The sequence below is a fragment of the Gymnoscopelus microlampas genome, assembly GCF_963454915.1.
Source record: "Gymnoscopelus microlampas genome assembly, chromosome: 14".
Lineage (NCBI taxonomy): Eukaryota > Metazoa > Chordata > Actinopteri > Myctophiformes > Myctophidae > Gymnoscopelus > Gymnoscopelus microlampas.
Genome location: NC_139951.1, coordinates 11466144 through 11485242, shown reverse-complemented (window position 1 = coordinate 11485242; position 19099 = coordinate 11466144). Strand labels below are relative to the sequence as shown.

General features: G+C 42.0%; 1 protein-coding gene across 2 annotated transcripts in view; it reads right to left on the bottom strand.

The window, feature by feature from the left end:
* The window catches only part of ankfn1a (ankyrin repeat and fibronectin type III domain containing 1a), an 88274-nt gene that overhangs the window by 21130 nt on the left and 48045 nt on the right, over positions 1-19099 (bottom strand). For both annotated transcript variants that reach the window (XR_014602334.1, XM_084079220.1), the window contains exons 10-15: positions 18765-18881; positions 15753-15968; positions 13981-14147; positions 3990-4182; positions 2215-2383; positions 506-672 (exon numbers count right to left, since the gene is read on the bottom strand). Coding sequence is in view for 1 of the 2 variants with exons in the window: in XM_084079220.1 (XP_083935346.1) it covers positions 506-672; positions 2215-2383; positions 3990-4182; positions 13981-14147; positions 15753-15968; positions 18765-18881 (1029 nt within the window). In the remaining variant the exon portion in view is untranslated. The remainder of the gene's footprint in view (positions 1-505; positions 673-2214; positions 2384-3989; positions 4183-13980; positions 14148-15752; positions 15969-18764; positions 18882-19099) is intronic.

Below are 19099 nucleotides of genomic sequence, written 5' to 3'. Positions count from 1 at the left end.
TCGGGGACAGACCTAAATTGTAGTGGAGTCCAATCCACAATACAATAAGTACAATATTTGCCTCTGAGATGTAGTGGAGTAGAAGTAAAAGTACTGAAAACTGGAAATACTCCAATAAAGTAAGAACACCTCAAAGTTGTACTTAAGTACAGTACTTGAGTAAATGTACTTGGTAACTTTACACCACTGTCAAGGACCAGAGCGATCCATTTTATAATACTTTTAACCCATTGATACCTGGAACGCATCTGTGTCACTTTAGATGTCTTTGGGCTATTCAAAAATAGCAGGTCTACAAGCTCATAGCGCGGCACCGAGTGCCGCGATATGAGCTTGTAGATCTGCTATTTTTGAAAAATCGTGAAATTTTTTATTTTATTTTATTTTTTTTATTTTTTTTAGGATTTAGATTTTTTTAGACGCGGCCTCAGGTCTTAATGGGTTAAAGACAGAGGTTTTAGAACCTGGCTGCGGTCCTGACATAAAGGAAGAGACCTCCACGTACCTGGATGTAGTCCAGGATGAGCTGGTTTCTCTGCTTGGCGGTGGACACCTCGCTGTCACTGATGGCCTCTCGCAAAGCCTGCTGGGTAATGAGGGCGTCCAGGTCCAGCACGGACGACAGACGGCAGTACAGGTTGATAAACTTCTCCCTGTAGGCAGAGAAGTGCACTGGAGACACACACACACACACACACACACACACACACACACACATACACACACACACACGCACGTTAACATTAACTTCCTGTCACGTGACACCAATAAACAATGGTTTCATATTCATTTAATGTCCAACTTTAGCTTAATCGTGAAGCAAAAGTTTCCAAGTGGTCAACTCTGACACCTCAATTTGAACCAAGTTTGACCTCAGCAGTTCATGGCTCGACCAATGGGGGTCGAGTTAGTTTGTGACGTCGTAGACACATAAAGGACATTAAAGTGCATGCGTTATGAGCCCAGTGCCCGGGAGGGAGGGGGTCCCTAGGGCCGCTGAGGCCCCCATGAATTTCATAGGGAACGATGGAAGATTCATGAAAGACTGAAGAATCTCTCAGAATCCTCCCTTTGTTGTTAGTTCAATAGAAAAGGCAATGATTCGTGACCGTGACTGAGACCCATTTTTATGGGTCGCGAGCTACCCCTTTATTTTTTGTTTCCTAGATTTTGCTTTTAATTATTATTATTTCAAAAGATTTTCAAAGAACTCACAAGTTTTCACAAGTTAAAAACAACTTCAAACGTTTATAAAAAGAAAAAAAAACTTTTAAGAAGGAGTGAAAATAGCAGACCTACAAGCTCACAACACGTCACATCACGACCTGTTGTGAGCTTGTTGATCGGCTATTTTCACTAGTTTGGGTCCCAGGGAGACATCAAATTTCTTTTTTGGGGTCTTAGAATACAGTTCACAGCATGACAGTTAGAACATTTAGAAAGACATCTAACCTAACAAAGGGTCAAAGACAAGCTTTCACGGCAATGTGTCACAGTAGTGTGAGCACAGAGCTTAATTGAATGTCACAGGCTGTCACCCGTACAGCCATGAAATGATAAATCGCTATTTGACAGCCCAATATCGCCACCACAGCGCGTGCATGTGTGTGTGTGTGTGTGTCATAGACTGTATAAATGAATGGACAATGCCACTCCCCTGCTTTCTACAGAACGAAAATGAAGCCGATAGTTCAGGAACATGCATTCCTCCATCGTTAATATATACAGTTGGCCACGCCGGAACTCAAACGCTATTGGTTGAGACCAGACACGTGACCAGCGAACCGGAAAACAACCCCCAAAAATGCTATTGGTTGTGTAGGTTGTCAATCAAATCATCCCGCCCCTCCTGGAGCATAGCCTACTTTATCGTCAATTTTAGAATAAATGGGACCATAATTTAGCAAAACGCGTATCATGATGATTGAAAGGACACTTTAAACTAGCGACTGGAAGCATATAGAATTTATGACAATTTTTATTACGGTAAGAAAATCTAGTCTAAAGTTTGTCAAAAACCCATTCACTTGCGTTAAAATAAATTCTTTCTGACACTGCAGGTCGGCGCAGGGTAAAACAGTGCCTCACTCTGGCCATTCATAAGCTTCCGTGTTGGCCTCATCGTAAATATCCAAGCCTTGCCCCTTGGTGTGTGTGCGTGTGTGTGTGTGCGTGCGCGCGTGCGTGCGTGCGTGCGTGCGCGGTTCCTCTTACCCAGTTCGAACATGTGCAGGGGCAGGTGCAGGAACCCGGACAGCGGGGTGTAGGGGTTGGCCTGTCCGGGCGCCGTGCACACGTCGTCGGCCGTGGGGAGCAGCAGCAGGAAGGAGACGCCGTGGCCCAGCTCCAGCACCTCCTGGCTGTACACGCGGAACTGGCGCGCCTGAAGCACAACGACACCACCAAACACAACAACAACAACACAACAACACAACTGCTGTTTCTCTGCTTTCTCCTTTGGTTACAGTGCATTTTGTATCCCATTGAATCCGGGACGCATCTGTATCGTTTTAGATGTATTTGGGCTATTAACACATTGAACGCCAGAGGTTAATCTCATAATGTACTCACCAGTGCCAAGCTTTTATTGCTGTTTTTTTGTTTTCTTCATGTCGCCATAGACCCCGCTAAATCCGGTAAAAAATCGCGTTCATTTGGTTCGACACAAACACGGGATCCGTGTGATGCAAGCAGTGAAAAAAGCGAGCCGATCCGTTGCGCCATTTTGAAGTTACAGCCTATAACGTTAGACCGGTGGATGCGGTGAGAAAAACCACATTGGAGATAATCGACTTCAAAGTTGATTCCTAGACAGGAAACGGATGCAAACGAAAAAAACGGAACCAGTTTTATTTCGTTTCCCGTCGCCCCCCGGAACCGGAAGGGGTCAAAAAAAAAATCCGGAAAGTGCACTTTTTCGAATTAACATGGGATTTCAATATGTAAACCAGGGATGTCAAACATACGGCCCGCGGGCCGGATCAGGCCCGCTAACTAGTTTAATCCGGCCCGCGAGATTTTATTTATTTTTTTTGCCAAAAATGTTTTAATTGCTTTTTGGCCAAGTCTACACCTGCAACCACACGTAACTTCCACTTTCCTCTTCTTCTTACTCGTCTTTGTATTGATATTGTCTGTGTTGGAGCGCCTCAGTGCGGCTGCAGAGTTCATGTGCAACCTCTTCCAGAGAGAGATAGAGACACTAGAAACTCTGCTGGAGACACAAAACAAACTGTGTAGACTTGGCCCTTTTGAAATAAAATGTATTTTATAAACATTTTTTTTTCTTAACGGTAATCGATTAATTAATCGGTAAGGCCTAGCGGTAAACGGTTAATAAAATGTCTCCATTTGGCCATCCCTATTTGTGAAGTTTACATTTTCAGAATGTGCTTGTACTAACTAAGACTAAGTAAAGTAAACAAAGAAAACTATCTGAAGTTGTTGTTATTGTTATTATTAGTTATTATGCCATGATTTTACCGGTCCGGTACCGGTCCGGCCCTTTGGCCCTCTGGCCCTCCTCCATGTGGCCCCTGAGCTAAAATGAGTTTGCCATCCCTGATGTAAACAGTTCGCGTAGATCTACGCGACTGGCACTCGGTGCCGCGCTATGAGCTTGTATATCTGCCATTTTTGAAAAATCGTGAATATTTGTGCAAATATTTGAATATATATTTACATATAACATTTGTAAAATATGTTGTTCCAGGGAACCCCAGAAGCAAGATTTGCACACATTTTCACACTTTTTCAAAAATAGCAGATCTACAAGCTCATATGAGCTGGTACTGTATATCTTCTGTTTTGAATAGACAAAAGAAATCTAAAATGACAGAGATACGTTCCCGGATTGAATGGGTTAATTATCATTGTGTGTGTGTGTGTGTGTGTGTGTGTGTGTGTGTGTGTGTGTGTGTGTGTGTGTGTGTGTGTGTGTGTGTGTGTGTGTGCGTGTGCGTGTGCGCGTGTGTCTATTGTGTGTGTACCTGGTGCAGGGGTCTGTTGACCAGTTTGAGCAGAGCTTTGACGGCCGTCTGCAGCTCATAGTACAGCTGGGGGGTGTGGCCTTCAGCCTTCAGCCCCACCTCCGCTCCCTCTGGCTCCTCCTCCTCCCCCTCAGGCCGCTCCCTCTCCGTCTCCTCCGTGATGGACAGACTCTGCAGCCACTCCCACTCCTCCCTGCAAGGAGAGAGGGAGGGAGGGAGAGAGGGAGGAAAGGAAGGAATCAAATCAAATCAAACTTACAAAGCACATTTAAAAACTGTTGATAGACTCAGTGGTGGCAAAAGCACTCAAATGTTTTACTTAAGTAAAAGTATCGATACTGCTATGTAGAAGTCCGGAATTCAAAATGTACTCGAGTAAAAGTGCAGAAGTAACTTTTGTAGTATAAGAAGTATCAAAATGTACTACAAACGTTTGAAAATAGCCGGTCTACAAGCTCACAACGCGTCGCGATGACGAACACAAACTACCGTAATTTTCGCACCTGAATATAAGCCGCACCTGAATATAAGCCGCAGCAGCTAAATCGAATGATTTGTACATATATAAGCCGCACTGGACTATAAGCCGCGGGTGTAAAATCCCTAGATTTAGGAGGTCCCCTAGTGGCCGTTAGCTATAAAAATCCATAGATAAGCCGCACCGTTATATCAGCCGCAGGGTCGAAAAATGGGAAAAAAGTCGCGGCTTGTAGTCCGAAATTTACGTTATGTTGATTCAGACAACATAGAGCATCACCAAACCCAGTACTGTTTTTGTATTAAAAAAATGTTAACTTCCTGTTGATTTTGCCATTGTTATTAGGAAGAAAACCCGGACTGGATCTGCGGATCCGGATCCTCAAACAGTAAAATCAACAGGAAGTTGACATTTTAATTTAAAAAACAAAAAGCACTGAGTTTGATGATGTTGATATGGCCTGAATCAACTTTCTTTGCGTTCGTATACTTGCTAAAAGAGTGATTTGGAGAGCTGTTTCACCGTACAATGTAAGTCAATGAGGAGCATATTTAGAATGATCAATTTGCTAATCAACGGAGCAATTATTTTTGATTTCTTGTCCACCTTTGGAGTTACATCATGGCAAGGTACTGTAACTACACAACCCAAACCTCTACCAAAGCGGTCTTGCCCTTTAACCCATTAAGACCTGGAACTGTGTCATTTTTAGATTTGAACTAAAAAGCATTATTTTACACTTTGGGCTATTCAAAAATAGCAGATATACAAGCTCATAGCGCGGCACCGAGTGCCGCGCTACGAGCTTGTAGATCTGCTATTTTTGAAAAATCGTGAAAATGTGTGCAAATCTTTGAATATATATATTTTTAAAGCGAACATTTGTAACTCAAATCTTTGCTTCTGGGGGGTCCCTGGATCAACATATTTTGATGGGGGTCCGCGGCCAAATACATATCATTTTGGGGGTCCTTGACATGAAAAAGATTGAGCACCACTGACATAGAAACATAGGTTTTTCATAATACTGTTGAGATTTAGGAGACATGTAGAATCGGCTTCAGGTCTCAATGGGTTAACACGAAACTTGCTGAGCGCATTCATGCTCCCTCTGGGATGAACCCTAGTGATTTAGCTGATCCGTGGCCTTTGTGTTGTTGCATTTTAATGTGCTGTGATTTGTGTTATGTTTGTATATGTCTGCAGCCTTGGCCAGGTCTGTCTTGTAAAAGAGATTTCTGATCTCAATGGGACTTTCCCGGTAAAACAAAGGTAAAATAAAATACAAATAAAATGTGTGTTTGAGTGTGCCCATACTGTACTGTGTACTGTATACTGTGTACTGTATATATGTGCCTGTGCGCGAATACGTGTGTGTGTGTGTGTGTGTGTGTGTGTGTGTGTGTGTGTATGTGTGCACCAGTTTATTGACCCGGTGCTGAGGCTTGCTGTGTACGAACTGTATGTTTGTCTGTACATGTTGTGTGCATCTGTGTGTGTGTGTGTGTGTGTGTGTGTGTGTGTGTGTACACATGCATGTTCGTGTGCGTATGTGTATATGCACGCGCGTGTGTGTGTGTGTGTGTGTGTGTGTGTGTGTGTGTGTGTGTGTGTGTGTGTGTGTGTGTGTGTGTGTGTGTGTGTGTATGTCCACAATGCAGACTCTGTGCGTTTTCCCCTGCCATGTGCCGTCACCTCTCCTCTCGTCTGCCTCGGAAACCAAAACAAACAAATAAATTAACAAACAGCTCATTTAGACAACAAGCTGCACTCCGGCGGCCCGCTAATGAGCCCGGGCCTGAGCACCGTGCACGTGCACACGCACGCTACCCCCCCCCCCCCACCACCACCACCACCACAAGTTAATAAAAGCTAAATCAGGTTTAGAAAAGGTTAAATAACGAGGAAGGCCTCGATCGATTCCGATCTCTCCGTTAATCAAGGATGCACCTCAGGGTGGAGGAAACCGAAGGTACATTTAACCCATTAAGACCTGGAACTGTGTCATTTTTAGATTTGAGCTAAAAAGCTTTATTTTATACTTTGGGCTATTCAAAAATAGCAGATCTACAAGCTCATAGCGCGGCACCGAGTGCCGCGCTATGAGCTTGTAGATCTGCTATTTTTGAAAAATTGTGAAAATGTGTGCAGATCTTCTGAATATATATATATTTTTAAAGCGAACATTTTTAACTCAAATCTTTGCGTCTGGGGGTCCCTGGAACAAAATATTTTGATGGGGGTCCGCGGCCAAATACATATAATTTTGGGGGTACTTGACATGAAAAAGATTGAGCACCACTGATATAGAAACACACGTTTTTCAGAAAACTGTTTCGATTTAGGAGACATGTAGAATCGGCTTCAGGTCTTAAAGGGTTAATTGTGTCCAACGCCAGGGGACTACGTAGATTCTGTCCAATTTCGGCCCCATTTTTGTCACCGCCGACAGGTTTCCAGCCTGAATCTGGACGTGGGGATAAGAGATCGAAATGTGTTCGAATCCTAGATTTCCGTCTCTGTTTCCAGATGAATTTGCTATTTAACATAATTATACAGTATAGGGACAAGTCTCTAAGTATTAGAGTAAAGTCCTATCACTGTATATTTGTATATATATATATATGTTTTAATTGTCATACTTTTCTATTTTTTCTCTTGCTTTAATATATTGTATAATATCTGTATAAGTCAGTGACAAATAAAACGTCTTGAATCTTGAAAAGTATACACTATTTAAAGTAGACTATTTAACACCATCTAAACGCTATTTATTAGGACCACTTTTGTCAACATTGAATATTTTTAATTGAATCTTAAAAGTATTTTAATTGCAATTTTCCAAGTATGTGTGTGTGTGTGTATTATGGCCTCTTCATGCAGTACTACACACCTGTCCACCCACAACCTCTCTATAGAGAGCTTGTGGGTGGACATGTGTGTAGTGCTGCATGACTATGAAGACAACATAAATTAATTGTGTGTGTGTGTGTGTGTGTGTGTGTGTGTGTGTGTGTGTGTGTGTGTGTGTGTGTGTGTGTGTGTGTGTGTGTGTGTGTGTGTGTGTGCGTGCGCGTGAGTATAGTTTATTGCTGTATCTATTGTTCGATGGTTTCTTGCTGTACTTATTGTTAATTGTCGTGCGCAGTGTTTGCTCTCTCCCCCCATTTTCACTGAATCCTTTATCAGTGAAATGATTATGATTAGACGATATTGATTGAGCTGAATAAACACAGACTTTAAGCTGTCCTTATCTAACGCTGCCAACGGTCATTTTCTTGCCGTCGGGCAGAAACCTTGTATCTCAATATTTCCCTGGTACATCTCCTGTAATCTTTTGAGCATTTCCATTGAGGGCACATGTGCACGTGTGTGTTCCGCCACTTTTAATAATCACCATTTACACTATCCAACAAAATCACACGCTATATCCGACAAAAACAATCACAATCAGGCTTGGTGGTCGTTGAATGAACGAAGGAACGAAGGAACGAAGGAACGCACGCACGCACGCACGCACGCACGCACGCACGCACGCACGCACGCACGCACGCACGAACGAACGAACGCATCCATCCGTCTGTCCGTTCTTTTTCATAATACAGTTGTTAAAGTAGGCAGACACAAGATGTCTGGGGAGTGTGTGTGTGTGTGTGTGTGTGTGTGTGTGTGTGTGTGTGTGTGTGTGTGTGTGTGTGTGTGTGTGTGCGCATGCATGTGAACATCATTAAAATAGCACTCCCGCAGACAATGGAGAGAGACAGAGAGACAGAGAGAGAGAGAGAGAGAGAGAGAGAGAGAGAGAGAGAGAGAGAGAGAGAGAGAAAGAGAGAGAGAGAGAAACATGAGGGGAGAAGAAAAGACAATATCTTCTCCATTTTCACTTTGTCTCAGCACATTACACTTTCCAAACTCTCTCTCTCTCTCTCTCTCTCTCTGTATATGCCTCTGTGTTTTGAGATATTGCAGGCAGTCATTAATCACCCATGCAGTCACTCTGCATAACACTTGCAGTATATTACAAAGTTTTTCCCTCACAGCATTATGTGGTGTATAGAACACCACAGTTTACAAACTGCTAAGCCCCGAGTTGTACTTCATCATATGACGGTGTAGCGCACCGAAAATAGCAGATTCACAAGCTCACGACACGTCGCATCCGCGACGTGTTGTGAGCAGTGGTGGAAAAAGTACTCAAATGTTCTACTTAAGTAAAAGTATCAATACTGTAATGTAGAAGTACTCTGTTACAAGTACAAGTACCACATTCAAAAAGCACTTGAGCAAAAGTACAAAAGTATTGGTATCAAAATGTACTTATAGTACCAAAAGTAAGTAAGTACCAAAATGTTTGAAAATAGCAGATCTAAAAGCTCACAATGCGTCGCGTTGTGAGCTTGTAGATCGGCTATTTTCAAATAAATGATACATCAAATAAATGAGGCATTATTCTATGGATGGACTGAAGGCTGTGCAGCTCCTGATTCATGAGAAATACCTAAGACGTATGCTGCTGCTGCAGCATAATTCTGGCTGAAATAAAGTTCAGCGAGTCCGTTCAAACTAAATGATGTATTTTTTTTATAAAACAGAAGAAAAAAAGTAACACTGCCTTGCAAGATGTTCTTTTTGACACTTCGATTTTCTGGCCCGCAGAAAGAAATCACAGCATATACGACATCAATGCCAACCTTTTGATGCGATTGGTCAGGAATTCATATTCCATATTGAACTGGCGGGGTCTTAATGCCGAACCACTTCAAGTATAATACAAGTTCATCCATAGAGAGTTACGGTTATTATGGTTGCGGCAAGCCTGAAAGAAATTCTACTTCTTTACAAGTATGCTGCCAGCCTTATTGTCCTCAAGCTGAACTTTTACAGAATGGGTTAAACACAGTGTGTGCGTGAGTGTGTGTGTGTGTGTGTGTGTGTGTGTGTGTGTGTGTGTGTGTGTGTGTGTGTGTGTGTGTGTGTGTGTGTGTGTGTTTATCTCCCTCTGACTGCAGATAGCCTTGGGGTGGTCTGTTTGTCTCCATAGGGTGAACACCACATCACCAGAAAAGGTCAATTCAATGCTTCATTTATAGGCGGTTGTACGAGGGTGTTGCCCGTACCGTACAATGAAGTATAAAATCCTGCATTAACCATGGTTGAGCGGAGTCCCTCAGGGCTCCATGCTAGTGTATTTTCAGTTTTCTGTTATTTTGGGGGAAAGCTTTCGCAGAAATTAGCCAATCGACAAAGCTCACAACGCGTCGCGTCGTGTCCTCCATAAAGGGCTGCCTGAATAGCAGCTGGACCTACAATTTTGAGGTACTTTTTTTACTACACTGGAGTATTTCCAATTTTCAGTACTTTTACGCGACGCGACGCATTGTGAGCTTGTAGATCGGCTATTTTCTAAAGATTTGTATGCATTTTATACATTTGAAAACTCTGTGAAACGGGTCATTCTGCATAATGAGTACTTTCTACATTTTGATACCAATACTTTTGTACTTTCACTCAAGTACACTTTGAATGCCAGACTTTTACTTGTAACAGAGTATTTCTACATTACTGTATTGATGCTTTTACTTGTCAGTGTACTTTTTCCACCACCCAGTTGTCCCAGGTACAATTCCAGGCCTGGCCAGCGATGTGTCAAATATGACTGGTTGGGGTGTCCTTGAGCATGACACCTAACCCCCTAACTGCTCGGCGCCCCTTGTGGGCAGCGATCAGCTGTGTTGAACTGAAACCAAATTTCCCCCCGCAGGAGGTCAATATTATTATTATTATCATTATCATCAATGAGATAATAATTGGTTTAATATTTGTATATGCTGCATGTGACAGCTGATAAAAGTGTGTCTTTGTGGTGCATAAGGCTTGCAATGAATGATGATTAGCTCTCGTCCCTGTGATGATTTAATCAGCTCTAAATAACAGGGTAATTGCAAATCTCTTGCCAACGAGCGTGTTTATTCGCAGAGAGGAATCTTCTGATGGTGTCTAAACAATGATGTCTACCCATGCCTTCGAGCATTACGCACATAATATTATGAATGTTATCTGGTGTTTAACACATCGGGTGCCGAACACGGTCTGAACCGTGTGTTTACATAGTGGCGCTTCGGTGCCGAACACGGTCTGAACCGTGAGTTTAGTCTTTTTGTTTTTTTTTGTTTTTCTCCGCGCGGGCGGGGCTAGAGCAGCTCTGGGAGCACCCATTGTAATCCTGGGAAGGAAGTGCCAGATCGCTCACCGAAAACAATTTTTTTTCCCCATCCGCTTCCTGTCTATTTCCTACTTTGAAACGCCTATATCTCCGAATCTGTTTCCTGTGGGGAAAACCGGTCATGCGCGATGCGCGATCCCCCCCCCGTTGTAACTCGCGAGGGGAATGTTATGGTTCCAGGCTGTAGCCAGGCTCATGGCACAACATGAATGGATGCTTTTTTTGGCGTGGATTTGCTTGTAACGCACGCGGAAGCTTTAAACAGCAAAGCGCAGTCAATGGGGAGAATGCTGGCACCCACGGTAAGTTGTTATGAAAAAATGCTGGCACCCGATGTGTTAAGAACCACACACGCACGCACACACACACACACACAAACAAGCGCGCACGCACGCACACACACATGCTGCGTGTGTTTGCCTTTTGAGCAAATAATGCAGCGCACTGTAGTAATATACCATACGGCAGGGGTATTCAACTAGATTAGGCAGGGGGCCACTTATTGTAAAAGGACTTGAAGTCGGGGGCCACAAGACCGTGACAACAAAAATGAACAGTGGACATATTGTATTATGTTCATTATGATAATTATTAGGGCCTGCCTCATACTGCATTTATGCATTTTGATGTTTGATAGGATTTCTGTGCCAGCCCATTATAACGCACAGGCTTAGATTTGGATATTAAATTCTGAGCTCTAAGTTCTGTCAGGGAACTCAGTGCAGAACTCAGTGCAGAACTCAGTGCAGGCTGCCTCAGCTCCACGTTCACATCCACTCATCCAATCACACACACTCATTTCATTCTCAGACCGCTCTATTTAACCCATTAAAAAACGGAAACGCAATTTTTTGATTTCCGCCATGGTGACTCGCGTGAGAGATGTTATTGTTTGGGCTATTCAGAAATAGCATATATGAGCTTGTAGATCTGCATTTTTTTTTTTTTTAATCTTTCAATATATATTTTTAAAGCGAACATTTGCTACTCAAATCTTGCTTCTGGAGAGTCTACATTATGTCTTCTAAATCCTAGCAGTTTTTAAAAAAAACGAATGCTGCTATAATTCACAAAAATGATATGTACGGTATTTGGCCGTGGACCCTTTGTTCCAGGGGCCCACAGACGTTGTAACAGAGTTAAAAATGTTCGCTTTAAAAATATATATATATTCAAAGATTTGTACACATTTTCAAGATTTTTCAAAAATATATAGCAGATATACAAGCTCATAGCGCGGCACCGAGTGCCGCGCTATGAGCTTGTATATCTGCTATTTTTGAATAGCCAAAGAAATCTTAAAATGACACAGATGCATTCCCGGTCTTAACTCTTTCCGTGCCTGACTTATTTCTGGCAGTTTGGCTCTGAGTGCCAGAGCCAAAAATACATTGTAAAAAAAAAGTGCTTAGGAAGTGGGATACAGCCTTTTTCAGTAAGATGTTAAACAAGAAGTGAATGGAGCAGCAAATCTTCAAATCATGATATCTTGGGTTCTGAACATTTTTTTTCAAAAAAACTTCGGCGACGTCATTGGCACTGAATGAGCTAACGGGTTAAACTGGAAGTTTTGCACTACTCATCCCGGCTTGCTGATGCTGCTGCTCATGCTGATGCTGCTGCTCTCACCACAGCTGTTTTGCTAAAAAAAAAAAAAAGATTGCTGCTCACCCTCCACCACCCCAGCTGCCACCTGTCGTTTTAGACCTGCTGTTTATGTACGGGGGATACGGAGTCCCTATGGCTGGGAGACGCGCTTTATCTAAAAGCAGATTCCAATTCATCGCCAAACCATAATACAAATATTTCTCATTTTATATTCAATAAAACAGAAATGTCATAGTGTTCTGTGCACAGGAAGCGTCTTTGTGAGAAGAGTGTTGTATAAGCAGGCTGGCAAGGTGAAGTGTTTCCATGTTCGTATGAATGAAAGCATGTTTTGAGCACCCGGGGTGATAAGAGCACACGCTCTTATGATGTGTTTGAAGTGGATGAAGATGGAAAAGATGGAAGATGGACAAAACACACACAAAACTAACTAACACATAGATACAAATGGATGGTTTGTAGTGGATGAACTGCACTCAAAACTAGAGCAGAGAAGTGGCTGTTTTGTTTCTTTGTGCAATGAAAAGGTCTTTATACTTTTACGTTTGATACTTAATACATTTTAACACCAAATACTTTTCTAGTTCAATATGAAGTGAGCTGCTTTAACAATTTTACCCAAGTGATTTTCTTATGGTTGACGTACTCATCAAAGATTACATTTACTCGCTCTTGGGTTGTTGTAGCAGTGTCTTGACTGCAAATGCAGTACTGGTAGGTGTTAATTTGGGACCCTGAGTGAGTCACTGACATTCCTCCATTCTAAATAGTAGCCTATATTTCATTCTTATCTGTTAATCGTTGATTAAGCGTTAACGAGCTTCAGTTAACACATTGACTGCCAAGATCGAATTAATTCGATATTAGCATCCCATCACTTGCGTGCCTAGATCGAATTAATTCGATATTAGCAAAAAAAATTTTTTTTTTTTACTTTTTTTTTTTTTTTTTGGACCCAAAGACCAAGGAGATATGAATTTTCGAAGATCTTTACTCTCATCCACTTCCTTGTTAACTTAAAACTTTAAAATTTTGTATCTCGGCTCTTGAGTACTTTTTTTTTCCCATTGAAAAATCTCTGGCATGAATAACAGAGATTTTGAAAATAATTCTGGCAGTCAATGTGTTAAGGGTTATGAAAAAAATAATACATCTTAAAAATACATTTTACATTTGAACATGGAGCGGCTGACCCGCTCACCCACAGCCCGCATAATTGCCTCTGAAATTCTGACTCGACCGACCCACGCCGCGGGTTGACCCGCGGGTCCCGCGGGTTACGGGTCGACCCGCTCATCACTACTATGCACTGTACGCAGACAAAATACATTGATTACGAGTACCACCTCCATTGCAGTTTGCTAAAGAGCCCCAACCCCTCTCCCTGAAAGGCTGAACAGCCAACCAGCACCTCTCTGCGCCCCCGCCATCCATAACCCTGCTGCTATCAACGGGCAACAACTGACTGAGCTGGCTCGGACAGCAAATGCTCACACGTTATGAGCTTGTAGATCTACTATTTAAAAAATATATATAATTGAAAACATTTTAAATATTTTAACAGCACAAATCTTGTATGAGGGTCCCCGGCAAAATATATTCTCAGATGGGGGTCTGTGGCCAAATACATATGAATTCCGGGGTCCCGATTGACACTGAAAACGTTTTAAAACTGTCCTTACCTGGACACGTTGGCGTTGTCCCGCACGCGGGCGTGACAGAGGACGTTGGGCGTCCTCTGGGACACCAGGACTTTGATCTGGTCCACGGAGCTGCTCAGCTTCAGGTAGCCCAGGTACAGGCCTGGACTCAGCCTGTGGACGCTACGCCGCTGGTACGCCAGAATGTCCTGACAGACACACAGCACACAGGATTGTAGGGTTACAGTTACACATCTATTTTCATGCCTCCACTGGTGACAGTCGTGGGCCGGAGGCATTATGTTTCTGGGGTGTCCATACGGCCGTACCTGTGTCTGTAGGTCCCAACCTAGTGAACGCCATGCAAGGGATAGTTGACGGGTCACCGGTCATTATTGAGAAATAAATCCCGACAGGGTGATTAGCCTAATCATCACAAAGGGCATTATTTCTCAATAATGACTAGAGGTTCTGGCCGCTACAACGTCACACCTACGTCACACCGCAGATCCAACTGATATGCCCATACATGGGGATCTCTCTATCTGTCTGTCCTTGTCCCTTTCATATCCCTATGGAGATCCCTATGGAGATCCCCAGTATATGCCCATATATGGGCATATACTGGCCCCTATATGGCCCCTTTTGAAATCGGGCTGAAGTGGTCTCCTTTTTTCTTCTATTAACTTATTTTGGATTAAAAAATCACACCTGTGTGAAGGTAGCGGCGCCTTTGATACATTTTGTCATAGATATGTGTTTCAATATTAATATCTAAACCAATCAGACCAATCAGAACCTTGACGGGCCTGACCAATCAGAACCTTGACGGGCCTGACCAATCAGAACCTTGACGGGCCTGACCAATCAGAACGTTGACGGACCTGACCAATCAGAACCTCGACGGGCCTGACCAATCAGAACGTTGACGGACCTGACCAATCAGAACCTTGGCGGGCCTGACCAATCAGAACGTTGACAGACCTGACCAATCAGAACGTTGACGGAAAAGCCAGGTATAGAGCAGGACCGCTCTATACTATGTATAGAGCGGCGCCAGCGCCGCTAAAAATGTTTTTCTCTGCTTTCCTGAAGAATGGGTACCAGCGAGATGACTGCCCTCCAGTCGAAAATGGTCACATATGCCTCTGGTTAGGAGTAGTGAATAGCCCTGTTGGAGAGGTCGGTGGTTAAGTCTTTGTTCACAATGCAATCTGCCTGGGTCGGTCGGTCGGTCGGTGTGTATAAACAAACACGATCCATGTACCAGCCCCCAAAGGGTTAAGTTTTGCGGAACTGATCTGTTTTAGTATGTATCATACTTGTGAGATAAAAGAATAAGCTTGGCTTATGGTATGAGAGCAATTACCAGAGCTAGAACAAACATTAAAAGGAGATGTACTGTATATCAGTTAAAGTAAAATTAAAATACAAATATGGAATAGTTAGACTTGGATAATAGTACTAGATAATGACTTAAAATGTGCAGCTCAATCTATGAATTCAAGATTTCTTTTTAAAGATAATATAGTAGATAAATATAAAACCTTAATAAGATAGATACAATACTACTACTCGCATATGAAACTTACAAAACTTTTGTCTTTGTTTTTGTCTGAACTCTATGTATAATTTAAGGTAATACAATAAAGTGTAAAATTCGTCCAAAACCCAGCCGCTTGAATAGACCTAATTGCTTCTGCAACCAGCAGGGGTGAAACAGCGAGACTACAGGCCATTCATATGAACTGTCACACTTCTTATATAGCCTCAATTTACAAGCCGGATGCTAGCCCCTTAATATATGTTCTGACCTGTATGGTGATGATGACGATGTCCAGGGCGTAGGGTTCCTCGGGCGTGGACAGAGACTTCCTCTGGCTCTGCAGCTTGGTCACCTGCATCCACTTGCCGCCGAAGAAGGAGTAGGGTCCGTCCATGTCCCGGATGGTGACCAGCAGCACGTTGCCGTGGCGGTCCTTGATGGGCTCGTAGTGCACGCGGCCCAGGTTGTGCGTTCCCAGGAGGTTCTGAGAAACACGCAGGGAGGAGAGAAACCGGGGGTTCCGTTAGTTCAGGGGTTCTCAAATTGGAGCTTTTGTTAAATGTGTTAAAATATGTTAAATACTAATAATTGCACTTTGTGCAAATCTTTGAATATATATATATATTTTTAAAGCGAACATTTTTAACTCAAATCTTTGCTTCTGGAGGGGTCCCTGGAACAACATATTTTGAGATGGTGGTCCGTGGCATTTTGTACATATTTACATATGTACAAAGATTTGAGTTACAAATGTTCACTTTAACAAAGTATGTATGCAAAGATTTGCACATCATTTTTTTCTTTTTTTTTGCAGATCTACAAGCTCATAGCGCGGCACTAACTATTTTTGAATAGCCCAGAGTATAAGATAAAGGTTAAAGTGGATAAAATCTAAATTGACAGATGTTTTCCCGGTCTTAATGGGTTAAGTATCAAAAGTAACTGGTGTTAAAATGAGTATCAAAAGTAAAAACAAAAAAGAACAAAGAGCTTTTCATGGTACAAAGAAACAAATCAGCAAGAAATGCTTCTTTCTCTCTCTCTGTCTCTCTGCGTCTCTCTCTAGCTTTCAAGTAGTTCAGCATTTTATTTTCTGGGAAACTTGATAAAAGCTGGATTTTGAGTGCTGTTCATCCATCAACATCAAAGGGAGAATTCTCCATCCATTTGTGGCTATATTTTACTTGATGGACTTTTTGTCCATCACACACCAAAGAAAGGCTTCTCCACCTCAAAACACTCCACATGTGCAGAGGAGCTCTGAGGGGTACATTGGGAGATGGATGCTGAAGATGGAGCAGGATCCCATTCAATCCGGGAAAGCATCTGTGTCATTTTAGATTTTAACCATTATTTTATCATTATTATTAATTTTGCTATTACTTTTATTATTATTATTATTATTTTATTATATATATTATTATTATTACATTATTTTAATATTTTAGATTTGAACCATTATTTTATTATTTGATCATTATTATTTTGTTATTACTTTATTATTATTATTATTATTTTATTATGCATTATTATTATTACATTATTTTATTATTTTAGATTTTAACCATTATTTTAAACTTTGGCTATTCAAAATGTGCAGATCTATAATCTACGAGCTTGTAGATCTGCTATTTTTGATCTGCTACATTTGTGAAAATCTTTGAATTTTAAAAAGTGAACGTTTGTAACTCAAATCTTTGCTTCTGGGGGATCCCTGGAACAAAATATTTTACAAATGTTCGCTTAACCCGTTAAGACCTGGAACGCATCTGTGTCATTTTTAGATTTGAGCTTAATGGCATTATTTTACACTTTGGCTATTCAAAAATAGCAGATCTACAAGCTCGTAGCGTGAGCTTGTAGATCTGCTATTTTTGACATTTTTAACTCAAATCTTTGCTTCTGGGGGTCCCTGGAACAAAATATTTTGAGATGGGGTCGGCGGCCAAATGCATATCATTTTGGGGGTCCTTGACATGAAAAGGTTTGAGAACCACTGATATAGAAACATACGTTTTTCAGAAAACTGTTAGGATTTAGAAGACATAAGTAAGAATCGGCCTCAGGTCTCAATGGGTTAAAACAATATATATATTCAAAGATTTGCACACATTTCGAAAGAAGAAATGCGTTATGGATGCGGTGAGAGAGGACATGATGCAGGTGACTGGAGTGACCGAGGTAGACGCAGAGAACAGAACCTGATGGAAACAGATCTGCTGTGGCCGACCCCCTGATGGGAATTGGCCGAAATAGGAAGAAGTAGTAAGTCTTATTTTTCATTCAAACACTCATCCCGGGGCAACTGCTCCTCGGGTTGTCTGCATGATCCAATATCATGATGATGTATAGTAATACGTGTACGTGTGTGTGTGTGTGTGTGTGTGTGTGTGTGTGTGTGTGTGTGTGTGTGTGTGTGTGTGTGTGTGGGTGTGGGTGTGGGTGTGTGTGTGTGTGTGTGTGTGTGTGTGTGTGTGTCTGTGTGTGTGGCAATGTAAACGTATGTTTTCTCATGCCAATAAAGCCCTTTGAATTGAATAGAATTGTGTGTGTGTGTGTGTGTGTGTGTGTGTGTGTGTGTGTGTGTGTGTGTGTGTGTGTGTGTGTGTGTGTGTGTGTGTGTGTGTGTGTGTGTGTGTGTGTGTGTGTGTGGGTGTCAGTGGTGGAAAAAGTACATTTATTTTTTACTTAAGTAAAAGTATTAATACTGCAATGTAGAAATACTCTGTTACAAGTAAAAGTACGGAATTCAAAATGTACTTGAGTAAAAGTGCAAAGGTATTGGTATCAAAATATACTTAAAGTACTAAAGTAAAAGTACTCATTGTGCAGAATGGCCCATTTCACAAGTTTTCAAATGTATAAGAATCTTTTGAAAATAGCAGATCTACAAGCTCACAATGCGTCGCATCGCGACGCATTGTGAGCTTGTAGATCGCGACGCATTGTGAGCTTGTAGATCTGCTATTTCCAAATGGCCGAAATGTATATAGGGCTGAAGTGGTTAATGTATGTTTTGTAATAATAATCAAAATCTACAAAGTAACTAAAGTTTTCAAATAATTGTATGGAGTAAAAGTACAATATTTGCCTCTGATATGTAGTGGAGTAGAAGTAAAAGTACTGAAACTTGGAAATACCTCAAAATTGTACTTAAGTACAGCACTTGAGTAAATGTACTTAGTTACTTTACACCACTGGGGTGTGTGTGTGTGTGTGTGTGTGTGTGTGTGTGTGTGTGTGTGTGTGTGTGTGTGTGTGTGTGCGTGTGCGTGCTGACCTGTAGTTGTCCAGCAGCGGTCAGCATCTTGTGTCTGGCCTGGAGCGTAGAAGAGGAGGACATGGAGACGGACATGCTCTGTCTCAGCCACCGAACGTCATCCCACATGCACGACAACTATCCCACACACACATGCACACACACACACACACACACACACACACACACACACACACACACGCACACACACAGAAAGAGAAAGAGACAGAGACAGAGACAGAAAGGAAGTAGAGGTTAATGAGTATCGAGTTACTTTAAAGTTTCAAAGGCAGACGGAGAGAGAGAGAGAGCCTGACAGACAGAGACAGAGGAAATGAATAAAAGGTCAAACAATA